Source organism: Zasmidium cellare, assembly GCF_010093935.1.
Source record: "Zasmidium cellare ATCC 36951 unplaced genomic scaffold M409scaffold_2, whole genome shotgun sequence".
NCBI lineage: Eukaryota > Fungi > Ascomycota > Dothideomycetes > Mycosphaerellales > Mycosphaerellaceae > Zasmidium > Zasmidium cellare.
Window position 1 is genome coordinate 66,807 of NW_022986946.1, and position 15,449 is coordinate 82,255.

A 15,449-nucleotide genomic window follows, 5' to 3' on the forward strand; every position below is an offset into this window, starting at 1 on the left:
CTGCTAAGTATATTCCAAACTGCTTGTATGTATTAGGAGGAATAGGGACGAATGTTCCACTTTGAGCTGAACATCGAGGACAATGCATTGGATATGTGGGTCTTGAGCGTTGAGCTCCATGATGTCCAGCCCTCTGTGGTCATTTTTTTGGATCAGATCGTGGCTGCAAGCTTCACGCTTGCGTGAGCGGGCCGTTCTCAAGCTTCCTCTTACATGTGGCCGTTCAGGATCACGCTTTACGAGGCAGCAGCTGCCGACGAGAGGCGGACTAAAAACGGCCGACACGTGCTCCGGCCCAGTCGTTCGTGGAGCAGAGTCCGCTCGATCTCTGGCGGAGTTACACAACAGTCCCGGCTGTTGGTCTCACCATATACCTCGTCCCAAGTCCATGACGACGCCCAGCAGTAGTGCACATGGCTCGCATGGTGTTGGATCCCCGGACGCGTGGAACGCCAATCGTTTAGACCAACACATGGCTGCTTGTCAAAGCTTGGTGAAACGTGGGCCATGTGTCGAACGTGGCCGACTTGGCCGACTCCCGAAAACATACAATGCTTAGCAGCGTCGTAGGAGGACAGAGTTCAGCCGCTGATAATGCCCCCACCAGAAACCCAAGCCCCAAGCTCCTCTTTATCGATCGGCGACATGTTGCCTCGTGCTGAGCTGTTCCTGAAACGGAGTCCTGCTGTAGTACTTCAACTCGCTCGTCCGGCCTGTTGAATTGCCGTTCCACATCTTCAACCGCTCAGATCTACTGTTTCGTGTATACCACTCAACATGGCCAACATCCCTTCTAACAGTGACCGGCCACAGGGTGCGCCAAGGCAGCGCTCAGGGAGAGCTTGCAACAACTGCAGACGAAGAAAGATGGGCTGTGATCGACGAGCTCCTTGTTCCTCGTGCAAAGAACAAGGGATTGAATGTAGCTTTGATGCCCCAGCAGCACCACGTGGTCCCAAGAGGGGATATATTGAAGCTTTGCGGTCCAGAATAGGTTCGTGTTGAGTGAATGATCTTCTTGATCTGCTTGAAACAGCTATATCCCAGAACTGAAGCTGACATCGCATTAGTGAGCCTCGAACAAAGACTTGAAGATGCTGGCCATGGCCAGGGAACCCAGCCATACCAACAGCCGAGTCCGTCTTCTGATGGGCGTTCATCTGTGGACATGTCAGCGTTCGACTTGAGTGGTCTCGAAATGCCTTCTTCCGCATATGAGGATGCCAGTAGCAGCTCCAACGGCTTCCCCATGGATTTCAACATGGACTTGGACAATCTGACAGACATGAAGAATGCACCCATGTTCATGCCTGAAAGCTTTCCGACTCCATACATGATGCCGCAGTCGGATGAAGAAGCGATCAGAACTATGAGCATGTTTGAGATGCCCAACGAGCAGCCAATGCCCGCCTTGTCGACATCGTCCCGGTCAGGATCGATCTCATCACCTCCCATGCCTTCAACGCCTGGCCGTCGACAAGTTAATCTGAGTGAAAGCCAATGCGCTGAATTGGACCAAGTCTTCTTGTAAGTGATTGTGGTGGGAGGAGCTGGGCATTCCAGGGTGCTGACAGGCCTTGATAGTGACCGAGTACATGCTTCCGCCCCTATGCTACACCGCACGCGATACACAGCGTGGTCTCGCGCATCGCGAAAGAACATCGACCAGCACTGCTTACAGTACGCGATGTGGGCTGTCGCCGCCACCGCCGCGCCTGGGTGGGAGTCTCTTCGCGATCTACTGTACCGGGAGGCATGGCGGCTCCTCGGCGAGCAGGATATAGGTGACAACAAGCCAAACTCAGGTGGAGTGCACATTGAGACAGTCCAGGCTTGGATTCTGCTGGCTCATGGCGAGTTGATGCAGCGGCATGAGCGTCAAGCTTGGGTTGCGGCTGGTCGGTGTCTTCGGCTGGTCCATCTCATGCGACTGTTCGAACTCGATCGGACCACATCATCGCCGCCGACGCCGCCAAAGGATTGGGTGGGGCTGGAGGAGAAGCGTCGGACGTTTTGGATGGCATTCATCCTGGACCGCCTGGTGAGCACCCGGGAGGCTCTGCCGCTGACTCTGGGCAAGCAGAAGGTGAGTTTCCATCGCATTTCATCTCCGCAGCTTTGTCACGCAGCCTTGCGCTTTGATTTGATGAAGGTCGATGTCGATGTGATGAAGAAGGGGGGAGTCGGAAATTTGCAAGCTTGACGTTGTTGACGCCGCTGTTGGCGCACGGGCCCCTGCCATTTCGACCTCACCTGCTTTTTGCAACCCTTTTCACAACGACTTGGCATACATACATACTTTGATACTGACACTACCGCAGCTCTCGACCCGCCAGCCCATCCCAGAAGCCGACTTTCAAAATGCCTGAGTTTATTGATACGACAGCGAGAACCAAGACTTTCCTCTTCTTGAGCGGCTACAACATGCCATTAAAAAATCAGAACTGTAAAACAGCTACGGCAGTTTGCACGTTCCCCTAAACAGAACGGGAATCAAACGACGATAGATTACGCACGGTGTTCAGGTGTACAGGATCTGAGCGGGTGGATTCTCGGACGGCGGGCGATAAAATTTGGCTTGTACTCGCATCTTTAGAGCATTCTGGCTCTGGCGCATTTACAAACATGATAGACGGCGATGCATGGCGCTTCTGGTGTGGTGTTTAGCTCGCATTCATCCAGTTTGCTCATCAAACGGGCACATTTCTACAACGCCTACTACCAGTTCCTAGATGAACGCGAGCAACTGCGAAATCTCGCAACCCCATCATCCCCAGGCCGTCAAACAACCAAACCAACTCGAAAACCCCACCACTTCCCTCGCACAAAAGCGAACCCTTATCTCCAGACCATCCCAAGACCACGTGAAAAGAACCCACAAAAACAACGAACCAGTTCGCCCGCCCGCCCGCCCAAACACACCCCACACTAAAACCTACCTCCCTCTCCTACCTCCTCCCAACCTCATCTCATCAAAAAACAAGCCCTCACCAAGCCCTCCGCGTAAAATAGCCTTTCTTTAGTTCGGCTCCTTCATGCGCAAAAGATGTCGTTAGGCGGGCCACCCTGCGCCGGCCGAACTTAATCGAAAAAGGGTTCTCGGGCGCGGAGAAATAGTTTTGGTTCCTGGGAGGATGGGATGGATGGGATGGATGGGATGGATGGCGGAGATATTTTGGGGGATTATTTTCTGATCTGCTCGGTTGCTTGTGTTGTGATGTTGTTGTTGGTACTTTCGACGGTTTGGGTAAGGTCATCAGCGTGAATTGGGATGGGGGTCGCCTATTTGCGAGTTGCGTCGCGAGTACGTCATGTGTATGTGGTTATTGCACTGAGATCCTACCGTATACCGCTTTCAGGCTGAAGCCTAGGGTCGACCACTAAGAAGCCACATTTGTAGACGACCAGGAAGCGTGCAGCGCCATTCTGAATAGCCCTGGGTAGCAGCAAGGGCCATTCCATCTGAATTGCAACACTCCCCACCACAAAACACATACCCGACCATGCAATCAACACAACCCAGCCCTTCTTCCGCCAACGACGCCCGCTCCATCCAACACTTCCCGTTTTCAATCTAGGCAAATTTCCAGAGCAACCAACATCAGCACCGAATCGATCCTGCCCGCGGAGGAAATCATCGCCGTCAGCCCGCAGCCAGATTGGCAAGCTGACTGCAGCCGGATCTGAAGAATCCATCTCATCCGCCACTGCGGAGCTGATGCCGTCGACATGCACATTAATATTTCGTAAGCCGTGTATGCGCTTCATAAGATCTTCGCTTCAAGTGGATTGTAGGGAGTTTTAGTCGGTGGGATCAGAATGTACAACAGGGAGATTGTACGAGCAGGTTGTTGAGGAACGGAAGGCCCTGTTAGGATGGGGTTGCGGGGGAGGGTTTCCTATTGAAGTTGACATAGCGAGCTACGTGCGACTAGTGAGTATTTAGGCCCGTTGAGTGGATATAAGTCTAGGAGTGCGTGCTTACTGCGTTTGAGAGACATGCCTGATTCCAGGATCCATGGACGATCCGCTTATGGTGTTACTTAGCCAGCTCTTGATAGCCAAGTCGAGAAGGTGGTCTGGAATCAGCTGCGGGTGAAGCGATGAGAAAGTCCATGTCCATGTCCACGTACACCCACCTCGTCCACCAAGCAGTGCTACTGCAGTCATACCAACAGTGGATACACAATGCACACACCATCCAAGCCTCCCAACAGCGGTGATCTTGTCCAGCCGCATAGCACTGTCTGATTTCGCCGAGAAGGAGACGTTGAGGCGCAAGGTCGTAGGTGACGAAAGGTGGTTGCACCGAGATGTACAACTTCTTGATAGAGGTATGGTTGGCGTGGTATCCTGCGACAAAGCCCTATGTTACAAACCGCGAGACCCACCCGATGCGACCTTTTTAGGGTGGTCAGACGGTGTATTCTGCCCGTGATGTAGCAACCTTCCTCTTGCGCAGTTCGATGGTCGGCGCATCTGCATCGCCGAGAGTCCCGTCCATGCCTGCCCTGCTGCCCAGCGTGCCCCTATCTCACTCCTTCTCCAAGCCAGCGAGCATCTCTTCGCGGTACTGTTGCAGTAGAGGGTGGACACTATCCGATGGCAGCCAAAGAGGAGGAACGAGATTCCCACCGCCGCCGCAGAATGTCCAGCCTGGACCTATGTAGCCCGGCTGCTCGTCGTCCAGGTTTCCGACATCTTCACCCCGAGCAAGTGCTGCTGAGTGCACGAAAGGTGCCCGACTGAACACTATGGCCTTGATGGGATCATCGAATTCCACACGCTCAAGGTCCAAGTAAAAAGACCACGGTCGCCACCATTGCTGAGCTTCAAGACGTAGCCGTCTCTCACGGGCGGTCTCCTTCGCTGCGACCTCCTTTGCTGCGGCCTGTCTTGCCAACAAGTCACGCCACTCCTTGCGCAGGTTGTCCATCTCGAGCTTCAAATCCCTGTCCAGAAGGCACCTCACCTCATCGAGTCTCAAGCCCAGCCCCTCGAACGCCATCCTCAAATGTTGCGGTATTACCTTCTTCTCTTCCACGCTGAAGGTATGGTACTCCACTCGTACACAAAGTCGCCCACCGTCGAGGTCCCGCTGGTCGAGAGCTCTCGCCAACTCCCGCAGATGCGGTTCCCAGACCTGCCACGCCAGTCCAAACTCATAGTCCTCAGCATCGAGGATGATGCGCAGATTCAGTCGGGCGACGCCATCGTAGCAAGCCTGAGGATGCATGCCGATGCGCTGAGCCACCGCCATGATGTTGGAGGCTCCCTTGAGGAATGACGCACGGCAAGGGCCCCAGTGGTGGTCGAGACCGGCGGTTTCGTGCTTGTGATTGAAGGGCAGGGCGAAGTTGCTGACGACGTTGATCCGCGCCGTGATGTTGGAGAAGCACATGGGTAGAGTCTCCGCCCGCATCTGCTTGCATACGCGGGCGATCGAGACTTGGCACGCTTTGCCGATGTTCGTGGCCTTCTTGGAAGGTCGTGTGCCGATCACGAGTTCGTAGATCTTGTTGCGAGTCTCGGCAGGCAGCTTCTTGAACGGGGAGGCGTCCATAGCGGGCGAGATGCTGGTTGTGTTAGTGAGAGGTCGAGCTGAACGATTCAGGCGCCTTACAGAATGAGTGAAAGGCCTGTCGTATGTGCAATGTCGCAGGGTCCCGTGATGCTGATTGTTGTGGAGTGTGTTCCTGTTGCGATGTGTAGTGGTGGTGGCGGCGGTGGGGATGTCGAAGCGAAAGAGGGAACTTGATGTATGAGAGAGCTTGTCGCAGAACTGCCAAAGTTGTCAAATTCACCTGCAAAAGGAGAGCTTCTGAAACAAGTGAAGGCGAACAAGCTGGTCAAGCCTACAAACAGTGTTGTCTCAGCTCGATGTTCTCGAATCAACGAACCCTTAAAACGCCTATCAGCCAGAAGCGTCGCCCCGTCTCAGTGTGATTCACTCATCTTCCATCAAGCCTCCTGCGTCTGGTATTCCTTGCCACTACGCGCTTTCCAGCGGCACGGTCCTGTAACATGGCATGAACAGAAAACATCCATTCCTCTTCTCTTCAATCATTCAATTCATAAAACCCATAATCGTACACATCCTATCGAGCCTCACTCTCAAAGCAACCCCTTCCTGGCCAACTCAATCTTCCTCGCCGCCTCCCCAGTTTTATACCCCCCTTTACTCGCACAAACCATACTCCCCTCCCCAAACTCGACTTTATCCTCGACGGCCGGGAACGCGCAGGGGCAGTGGTGTGGGAAGTGGACGCATCTATAACATAAACGTTAGCCAGATAGTTCGACGCAGACAGAAGGCATTGGATTGGGGTATTGCGGTGCTCACGATAATGTATGAGGACACAGGTACTTGTCGCACCGCGCTCCCTCGTATTGACCCTGGTACCAGTCCGAGTCGGAGGGCATGTTTTGCGGTTCGGCTTGTTGGTGTTGTTGGTTGAACATGTTGCCGAAGTTGAAGAATTGCGCTAGGGTTGTGCTGCTGAGCAGACCTATTAGGAGGAGGAGGTACATTTAGTTGTTGGAGGTGGTGGAGGTGGTGGAGGTGGAGGATGGGAATGAGGGCTGGCTTGGTGAGTTGAGGTAAGTGAATGTTCACAGCTGTCAGAAGCTACCTGAGAGCCATCGTCATGAGCGCCAAGACATCGAAGTGCGGCGCGGGCCGAACACCACCGAGCGACGAGATCTTTTCTCCGCAATCTTGAGATTTCTCAGACTTCACCCTCCCTCACATCGTATCCTCACGCACGACACCAATCGCCATCAAGCATCCCAACAACAACCCGGAAAACCGCTACCGAAAATGCATCTCATGTACACCCTCGACGCCGCCGGCAAGCGCAACTATACCCTCAAGAAAATCGCCGAGGGCGAGGTCACCAAGTCCGCGCACCCCGCCAGGTTTTCTCCTGACGACAAGTACTCGCGGTAAGACACATCATGCGCTCTTGGTCTGAGGATGTGGTACTGATTTAAGTGATACAGCCACCGAGTTACGCTGAAGAAGCGCTATGGGTTACTCCTGACGCAGCAGAGTACGTATTAATTGAGATTGAGGGTGTTGAGGGAAGTTGTGCTAATGAGTGGTGTAGAGGATTTGAAGGTTTTGGGGCAGTAAGATGGGAAATATGAAGCTGTGGGATTGAAAGAGGTTTGGGGGTTCAAGGAGATGGGAGACGGCAAAATGGCATAACGATGAGGAGGATGCTCTCACTTTTAGCGATGGAGTCTGGAGTTCTAAGGGACGCGATGAAGGTGTCGTGGCTTTTGAGAGGCTGCAAGGTCAATATACTTGGGAATAAAAGTGTTATTGAGATGGCCAATCTCTAAGCCGAACTGACTGGCGTTCCCTCATGTTTTGGCAGCTCTTGCCATCTTCAACCATCGACCGTCGAAGACAGGACGCTCAACTTGACGAGAACAACCACCCATCAACCCACGACCGTCGCCTTGCTCGGCGACGTCTCCACCGGGATACTCCCCTTCTTCAAATACTTATAAGCATACATCTGGGGGCTCTCAATCCCCACCTCCTCCCTCCCCCATTGATGCAACAACGCTTTCGCCATCAACGCCCGCTCCTTATCCGCCTCCTCGAGCTTCTCGCGCCAGTACTTCTCCCGCCGCTGCATCTTCTCCGTGATCCTAGCATCGAGTTCCGCGTTGACGAGCTTCATGTCGTCGATTTCGGCTTGTAAGTCTGCCTCGGTCGATTCTCGTGATTGGAGGCTGTCCTTAGCTTCGTCGCGTTCGAGGATGGCTTCGTTGAGCTCGGTTTGTTTGGCTTCGAGTTCTGCACGGACGACTTCGAGCTCGTCTTGAGATGTCTCTCTTCCCTGGGCGTGTCTCCACTTGAGCTGCTCCATCTCCTCTTCATGTGCGGACTGCTCATCTTTGAGCTGCTGCTTGAGCTCGTGGAGTTGGCGTTGAAGGTTTGCAGCGAATTCAACAGCACGACTGCGATCAGCTACTGCGACTTGAGTCTCTTCATCATTACCCTGCTTCGCTTTGGAGAGCTTCGCTCGCAAACTGAGAATCGTCTTGTTCGCCTCGCCGTTCGCAGCTCTTAGCGTCGCCATGTGCTCATTGGCCTCTTTCAAACGAGCCTCCAGCATCTTGACAGCAGTTTGGGTATCCCTGGCATCCTTCAACTCTTCTCTGAACCGAGCCACTTCTTCCTGGTGAATCTCATTCTGCTCTTCAAGCTCTTCACGATGCACCCTTGCCGTCTCTTCGGCATTGTCTCTTCCACGTCGCGCCAGCTCGAGGTCTTGCTCGAGTGCTCTAATCTGCTGGTTGTGTTCCATCTTGTCTACTTCCATCCTCTCCCGAAGTCGCAGCAACTCTGCCTGGAGATCTTGCTTCGAGTCCTCGTTACCAACTCGCTCTGTCTCTGCCTGTCTCTCCTGCTCGCGAAGCTTCTCTTTCAAATCCCCAAACTCTCGTCGGAAGCCGTCGTTGTGTTGGTAGGCAGCCTCCTTCATCTCAGCCAAATCGCGCTCACGTCGGGCAGCTTCAGCCAATTTCGCCTCATGATCAGCAGCTTCCTGTTTGCGAATGCGGCGGTCTTCGTCCAGTGCTTGGCCAAGTGCGTCATTGAGATGCTCGAGTTGCTGGCATTTGGCCGACAATGCGCTGAGCTGTCTCTCAAGCTCGTGTTTCTCCTCATCAGGATAGTCTTCATCCTGACCTGCAGTGCGCTGGATGATGGGCGAGCGGACTGGGGAAAGCGTGGGGCTGGAAGCGCGACCAGGTGTGGAGTCCTCATCCTTCGCCGGCGAATGCTTTTGCGGAGGTCGACCACGAGTATATTGGCCTGGCGTGCGATGTGCTGGAGTCAATTCGCTGTAGTAGTCCTCGACCGTGGGCTGTAAGAATTGCTTGTGTACGGGTGGGACAGGAGTGGAATGCGAGCCGTGGGTGTGCCATTCTGAGCTGAATTGGTCCTCGTGTGTCGTCTGGTCCAAGACAGACACCTTGGGTGGGCTGCTGTCCGGTGTATGGTGGCTCTCCGTCTTCTCCTCTGCATCGCCTGCCTCTGGGACAGCAAGGTGATCATTGTGCTGTGCTTCATCCTCTTCCTGAATCGGCCGTGGCATCTTCCTCGATCCCCTCAGCGTGCCCTTGGACATGGTTCCTCCCCGCATCCACATGTCCATGTTCTGAGTGAAGTCGCTCGGGCCGTCGATATCCTCAGAGAAGACGCGCTCGACCTTTTGCTTGGGAATGTCCAGATCCGACTGCGTGTCCATGTCCAACGCGCCCAGATCAAGGGAATAGTCGGAATTGGAGGGCGACGACGGGCGCGGAAAGGCGCGTGCGGGCGGGCTGGACTGCATGTTGCTGCTGCTATTCATCGTTACGCGATCACCAACTCCGAAACTCCCGAAATCAGATTGTCGTCGTCGCGTAATGCTCAAGGTACGAATGTTGATGGCGACAAGGTAAACAATGCTGCGCGAGAGTGGGGATCGGCGGCCTCGGCTTCACGCGCCGCCCTCGCGCCGGCACGTGTTCCCGAAATGCCTTTTGGGACTCTCGAATTTGGCGACGATGACCTTTCAATACCCTCATTAACGAGCGATATCCGGCGCATGCCACCGACAAATGCCGTCGCCGAGACAATCGTCTCCCCACACGACAATGCCACCTCCCAGATAGCCTACGTGGCTGCCGTCGCATGCCTGGTCTGGTACTGCACGGTGGTCTTGGTCTGCTGCATCGGGTACACCCAGATACGACGACATTACTCCTCACCCAGACCACGAGCAAAGCTACAGGATCACCCCCATGTCACCATTATCCGGCCGGTGAAAGGCCTGGAACCACGACTCTACGATTGCTTGGCATCGACATTCCTCCAGGACTACCCCAAGGACAAGCTACACCTCAGATTCTGCATATCTGATCGGGAAGATCCGTCAATGCCTGTGGTCAAGCGGCTGCTGGAGGACTACGCGAGCTACGATGCTCAGCTTCTGCTGGAAGAGGAGGATGAGGCTTTGAAGGATGGCGAGCTTCAGCTTGGCCCAAACCCCAAGATCCGCAATATGAGTCGTGCATATCGGGAGGCTGTGGGAGATATCATCTGGGTCATCGATTGCAATGTGTGGGTTGCCAAAGGCGTGTGTGGGAGGATGGTGAACAAGTTGGAAGGAGATGGAGTGAAGCCGAAATACAAGCTGGTACATCAGCTTCCACTGGTGGTAGACATTGTTGGCTCCACGACAGGCGAAGAGTCACAAGGGCTGTTGAATGGCAACGGTGTGGGTGCAGACGCCCAGATACGGACGACAAGTTCAGCCACGGCGACGGTGCAGCACGCCTCTGAGCGCACAGCATTCTCCGTCGGGGGAGGCAGGTTCGAGGAGCTCTTTATGTCGTCTGCCCACCCCAAATTCTACACTGCCATCAACACTGTGCTCATCGCACCATGCATCGTTGGCAAGAGTACCATGTTTCGGCGAAGTCATCTCAACAGCCTCACAGACAACGCTGGAATTGACTACTTCAGCCAGAACATCTGCGAAGATCACCTGATTGGCGACTTGCTCTGGAAGAAGGAAACTTCTGCAGAGAAGCAGGGTGAGAAGTTGGGTAAGCATGCTCTGTGCTTTGGCGATCTCGCCTTCCAACCCATGGCCAACATGAGCATCCGCGAGTACTGGAGCAGGAGAGTGCGGTGGTTGAGGGTGAGAAAGTTTACTGTCACCCTGGCTACCCTTGTCGAACCTGGGACCGAAAGCTTCCTCTGTTCGGCCTATGGCGCTTTTGCTGCCTCCACATTACCTCTCTTCCACAACCTTTTCGGCATACCACAAACGTGGGCGACTTTCGCCTGGTTCTGGCTGCTGAGCGTCTCCATCTGGTGTCTCATGGATAGGACGCTCTACCAAAAGCTACATTCCGGAGCATCGATCGAAGTCGACGATGATACACCCTTCTTCGCGCGACCACCAAAGTCCGGTAGCAGACGTCCGTTTGGAGAGTGGTTGTTAGCTTGGCTGGGTCGGGAAAGCTTAGCATTACCTATATGGGTCTGGGCATTTTGGGCTGGTACCAGAGTCGAGTGGCGAGGGAAGAAGTTCTGGGTTGGGCTGGACATGAAAGTGCACGAAATCGACGGCGGAGAGGAAGCGACGACTCAGAACGGCGCAACCACTCGCGCGAACGGTAAAGCTAGAAACGACTGAGTGTCCAGAGAATATGAAAACATTTCGACTATTGGCCAAATTCCTTCAAGTCACAAACCTGTGCCTGGCTATGGTGAAGAATCATGACACGGCGACCAAATCGTGCAACTTGGTCAAGACCCATATTAACTCAGGCCACGTATGATGTTTCGCCAACGACCAAGAGTAAACATTTTCCAAAACCCGAGCGAGTGTCATCAGAATTGCACTGCGCTGCAGAGCAAAAGCTTGGGCCAGAAGGCTGAAGCCCGCTAGCCAGTAGAATTCTTGGCTTTTCACATGACACCTTCCGGATCTGGGTCATCCAAAAAGTTTGCCCAGCCTGAACGACCGCATCTTCCATGACCTTGAAACATAAAAATTCCTTGGTGATATGGTGATATCCATGCTGGTGCTGTGAGGCCGGGCGGCTTTCGCTGGGAAGCATCTACCAAAACAGCACGGCTTCGAAAGAAATTCACCGGTGGTCGTCGAATGACAGCTCCAAGGCGCAGCGAATGAAGGACATTATCGGTAGCCAGTGCGATATGTTTCTCTCTGCTGACCATCTGTCGTCGTTTAGTCTCCGCGACAAGAATAGCACCACCCGTCCAGTGAGAGATTTTCTCCATTGCTGACCACTTTCAAGCCAAGACCGCGCAGGACTGTTTCTTTCTCCGGAAACGAATTTCTACCCATGGTTCTGTATCAGAACAATTTTTGAACATAGAGGCGGTGCAGAAGGTTGTTTGGTTCTTGGCTGGTGGGTGGATGGAAAAGGGCGTATATATGTCACGGTGGGTGTCGACTCGAGGAGAAATTCCTCCATGCACCAAACAAACCCTTTCAACATCAAACATCCTCGGTCAGACACGACTTCTCACATCATACACATTCAAACAAAGCTACGCCCACAGCCAACTTCAAGCACAGTCAACTGCAAGACACAGTCAACTGCAAGACACAGTCAACTTCAATCACAGTCAAGTTCAAGACACAGTCAACTCCAAGACACATCCAACCCCAACCCTCAAGCACCGACAATGTCGACTCACCCCTGCCCACTCTGCGATCGCAAGCTCGCCAGCGTCGGGGGCGTCCAAGCTCACCTGAACGACAAACACCCAGCATGCACCACCTGCCGCCAGCACTTCGCCAACGACTACAGGGCCAAGAAACACCAGATGACTGAGGGACACTGCTACTGCAAGTCTCACGACGTCTTCTTCGCCACATACGACCTCCACCAAGAACACAACCGCAACGTCTTCCACCACAGCGGCATTGCCTGCGTCGCCTGCGAGACCAACTTTCCGTCTCAGCTGGCTCTGGATGACCACTCCCAAGGCCACGGCCACGCCGCCGTGCAGATCGCCCTCGGGCGTCGTGACAAAAATGTCATCATCCCCAGTGTCGACGAATGCCGCCAACTCCGCTGCGACGACTGCGTTCTCGACTCCAGCGCCCTGTTCGTCCTCAGGGGCCACAAGTTCAAGGTCAAACATGACCCATCCCGCCATCTTGGTTGTCCTTTCTCGGAGCGATGTGATGGGCCATTCAGCTCTCCTGCAGTGTTGCTGACACATCTCGAAAGTGGCAAGTGCAAGACTGGCATGAACTGTTTGGAGCTTGATGGCCTCCTGAAAGCGAATGGCCCAGATCAACATATCGCACTTGCCAGCGAGGTGAACGTCGTCGCCACTGTCACGGCACATCTCAAACAAGCCCAACACAAACACTCAGAGCTCAACATCGCACAATGTCAATGCCGCTGCGCTGCCCACTTCGACGACTTCAGAGCCCTCCTGAACCACATCCGCGCGTCGGAGCACATGGTCATCTGCTCCTGCTTCCTCACCTTCAAGGACAACGCCGCGTTCCTCTCGCATCAGAGATCAACGGGCCATCTCAGGAACATCAGCTCCTCTGCCGTCGTCAACCCTCACACTGTGACCTGTCGCTGCGGGTTGAAAGTCAGAGATCCAGGATGTCTGGAGCAGCATCATCGGGCTACTGGACATCAGGGTACGGAGAATGCTAAGAGTCCTGCGTTCTGTCCTGTCTGCATGAAGACGATGGCCAATAGCAAGGCAGGCACGCTGGAGGCGCATATGAGGGAGAGACATCCCGTCTGCTCTACCTGCCATCAGGTCTTCCAATACCAGAAAGACCTCGTCGCCCACCAGGAGGAATCAGGTGGTCTGTGCGTTCAGGAGAAGACTTCTCAGCCTCAGCCAGTGGTCTTGATGCGGCAAAGCAACCACGCAGACACACCAGAGGCTGCGGAAGATGTTTTCGACCTCAACGGCGCCTCGGGCATTTTGGCAGAGAATGAGGGCCAGAGCATCGAATCCGCCTCGACTGCAGGGGCTTCGACTTCCATCACGCAACCAACAAGCTGCGCTTCGTCCATCACCAACTACAATGAGATCGATGTCGATGTCGATGTCAACAAAGTGTCGAACATCATCGACATCGCAATTCCAAGAAGCCGCTCAAGCTCCATGAGCAGCGACGACAGCGACGGCGGCGTGCTTCTCCCAGTCGAAGACGACGAAGTCTGGAGTACCAGATCCTCGTCCGAGGCAGTCCAGGACCAAGCCCAGCAAAACGGCACGATGATTGCAGCGCCCACCACCACCACCTCCAGCATATCGCACTCCCCCAAACTCCCCCTCCTCCTCAAACGCCTCTCCACACTCAAACCCCTCGCCCCAAAACTCTCCACGATGGGATGCAAGGCCGGGATTCCGTTTTGAAACTCATAGCGAGCTGGACGGGGTCGAGGAGAGTTTGGATGAGGAGTGGCGTGCAGGATGCGCGGTCCTCACTTCGTGGGTATGCGAGGAATATGAGGGGACTTTGAAGAACTCCCGCATAGCCTGGCCCGGAAACCTCAGGAGGGCAACGAGAGCTGTATGGGCGATTGTCTGGGCTAGTAACAACTGTGCGATGAATGAGACGTTGGAGAATCACGTTTGCTGCAGAGAATTGGTTGATTGAATGCATCCTGACGGAGAATACGGTTCTAAGAGCAGAGACCTAATTTGTGTTATGCTGGTGTTAATGTTGGTTTCTGCATGGCTGTTAAACTGAACTTTGATGGTATGAATGAGCATCGCACAATGAAAAAGAAGCCGTAATAAATACCTCTTCTCGTCGTGGGGTTTTTTTCTTGAAAGATTCCACTCACTGTTGGGCCTCTAATCTCTCTTTCTTCCTCTTCCACCGCAACAGAGCTGTAGCAAGTAGACTCCCATGTTCACCTCGAAAACCTCACCTCCCTACCATCCCCGCTCCTTGCTCTCTTCCATCGAAGGGTCCCTTGCTTTCCACACTTAGAGGGTCTGTTACTCGTCGTGGCCAACTCTCTTCTAACCCAAAACAAACACCACTATAACTACAAACCTCTCATCCTCGCCTCGAACATCGCTCTCACCCATCCTGCTCTCCACCCCTCACCCACGATCTCCTCCCTAGAATGTTCTTCACTCCTCGCCCTCCACCCTTCCCTACCCCTCTCCGTCCTCCCCTCCCCTCCCACTTACCCCTTTCCCCTTGCAAAACCCCCTTCCTCCATCCTCTCACAAACCAGAAATAATCATCCACCCTACGCAACATCTGAACAAACCCCCAACACCGTCCCCCTCATATCCCCACCCCATTCTCCAGTTAGCATCATCCAGCCCAGCCAGCATCAAGACTGCACATCTCCATCTCCATCTTCATCTACATCCTCACCCCTATACCACGTCAACGACCAAGTAGAGAGGAAATAAGAAGAAGAGAAGACAAACAGAGATAAAGGAAAAGGGAAAAGTCCATCCTCACCCACACCTACATCCACATCCACGTCCAGGGCCGAGCAAAGGGCACAAAAGAAGAGTAGGGCAAGAACTAAAAGCTCCGCGATAGAATCGCATACTATCTATTCCTCTTATCTATCATGCATGATGGGGCAGGATTGTTGTTGTCGTCGTCATCATGGTCAGCGGACAGAGGATGCACTCCTTGGCGTTGGAAAGGGTGAAAATAAGGGGTATCGTGAGTGAGTGCGAATTCGGGACAAAGGAGGAAAGTCGAATGGACCAAATCTCCCCTTCTTACAGGATATCGAAAAGATGCAGCATATACACAACTACCTACCTCATGAGCCAGTAGGTCAATCAATCAGTCCAGACCGGTTCCTAAAGTGTCAAATACCATCCCTTCCGTCCAAAAACACCAACCATCCCACCCACCCCAAAATGCTCTATTCCC

The 15,449-nt window shown here is 53.9% G+C and overlaps 7 protein-coding genes across 7 annotated transcripts; 4 read left to right on the top strand and 3 right to left on the bottom strand.

Moving 5' to 3' along the window:
* Positions 1 to 777: 777 nt before the first annotated feature.
* M409DRAFT_49172 (uncharacterized protein) lies at positions 778 to 2,369 on the top strand (the record flags this gene model as incomplete). Its single annotated transcript, XM_033811169.1, has 4 exons — positions 778 to 994; positions 1,071 to 1,527; positions 1,564 to 2,086; positions 2,322 to 2,369. The coding sequence occupies 4 exons, from the start codon at positions 778 to 780 to the stop codon at positions 2,367 to 2,369; spliced, it is 1,245 nt and encodes a 414-aa protein (XP_033673506.1).
* A 2,165-nt stretch (positions 2,370 to 4,534) lies between these two features.
* Positions 4,535 to 5,563, bottom strand: M409DRAFT_49173 (uncharacterized protein; the record flags this gene model as incomplete). The annotated part of the gene is made up of 1 exon (XM_033811170.1): positions 4,535 to 5,563. The coding sequence occupies one exon, from the start codon at positions 5,561 to 5,563 to the stop codon at positions 4,535 to 4,537; it is 1,029 nt and encodes a 342-aa protein (XP_033673507.1).
* Positions 5,564 to 6,114: 551 nt separating this feature from the next.
* Positions 6,115 to 6,531, bottom strand: M409DRAFT_62384 (uncharacterized protein; the record flags this gene model as incomplete). The annotated part of the gene is made up of 2 exons (XM_033815145.1): positions 6,115 to 6,271; positions 6,344 to 6,531. The coding sequence occupies 2 exons, from the start codon at positions 6,529 to 6,531 to the stop codon at positions 6,115 to 6,117; spliced, it is 345 nt and encodes a 114-aa protein (XP_033673508.1).
* Positions 6,532 to 6,820: 289 nt separating this feature from the next.
* M409DRAFT_62385 (uncharacterized protein) lies at positions 6,821 to 7,135 on the top strand (the record flags this gene model as incomplete). The annotated part of the gene is made up of 3 exons (XM_033815146.1): positions 6,821 to 6,945; positions 7,003 to 7,052; positions 7,110 to 7,135. 3 exons carry the CDS (start codon positions 6,821 to 6,823, stop codon positions 7,133 to 7,135), a joined length of 201 nt encoding a protein of 66 aa, XP_033673509.1.
* Positions 7,136 to 7,448: 313 nt separating this feature from the next.
* On the bottom strand, positions 7,449 to 9,269 carry M409DRAFT_49174 (uncharacterized protein; the record flags this gene model as incomplete). Its single annotated transcript, XM_033811171.1, has 1 exon — positions 7,449 to 9,269. One exon carries the CDS (start codon positions 9,267 to 9,269, stop codon positions 7,449 to 7,451), a length of 1,821 nt encoding a protein of 606 aa, XP_033673510.1.
* Positions 9,270 to 9,539: 270 nt separating this feature from the next.
* Positions 9,540 to 11,210, top strand: M409DRAFT_16584 (glycosyltransferase family 21 protein; the record flags this gene model as incomplete). Its single annotated transcript, XM_033803677.1, has 1 exon — positions 9,540 to 11,210. One exon carries the CDS (start codon positions 9,540 to 9,542, stop codon positions 11,208 to 11,210), a length of 1,671 nt encoding a protein of 556 aa, XP_033673511.1.
* An 806-nt stretch (positions 11,211 to 12,016) lies between these two features.
* Positions 12,017 to 13,948, top strand: M409DRAFT_49176 (uncharacterized protein; the record flags this gene model as incomplete). The annotated part of the gene is made up of 1 exon (XM_033811172.1): positions 12,017 to 13,948. One exon carries the CDS (start codon positions 12,017 to 12,019, stop codon positions 13,946 to 13,948), a length of 1,932 nt encoding a protein of 643 aa, XP_033673512.1.
* Positions 13,949 to 15,449: the final 1,501 nt, after the last annotated feature.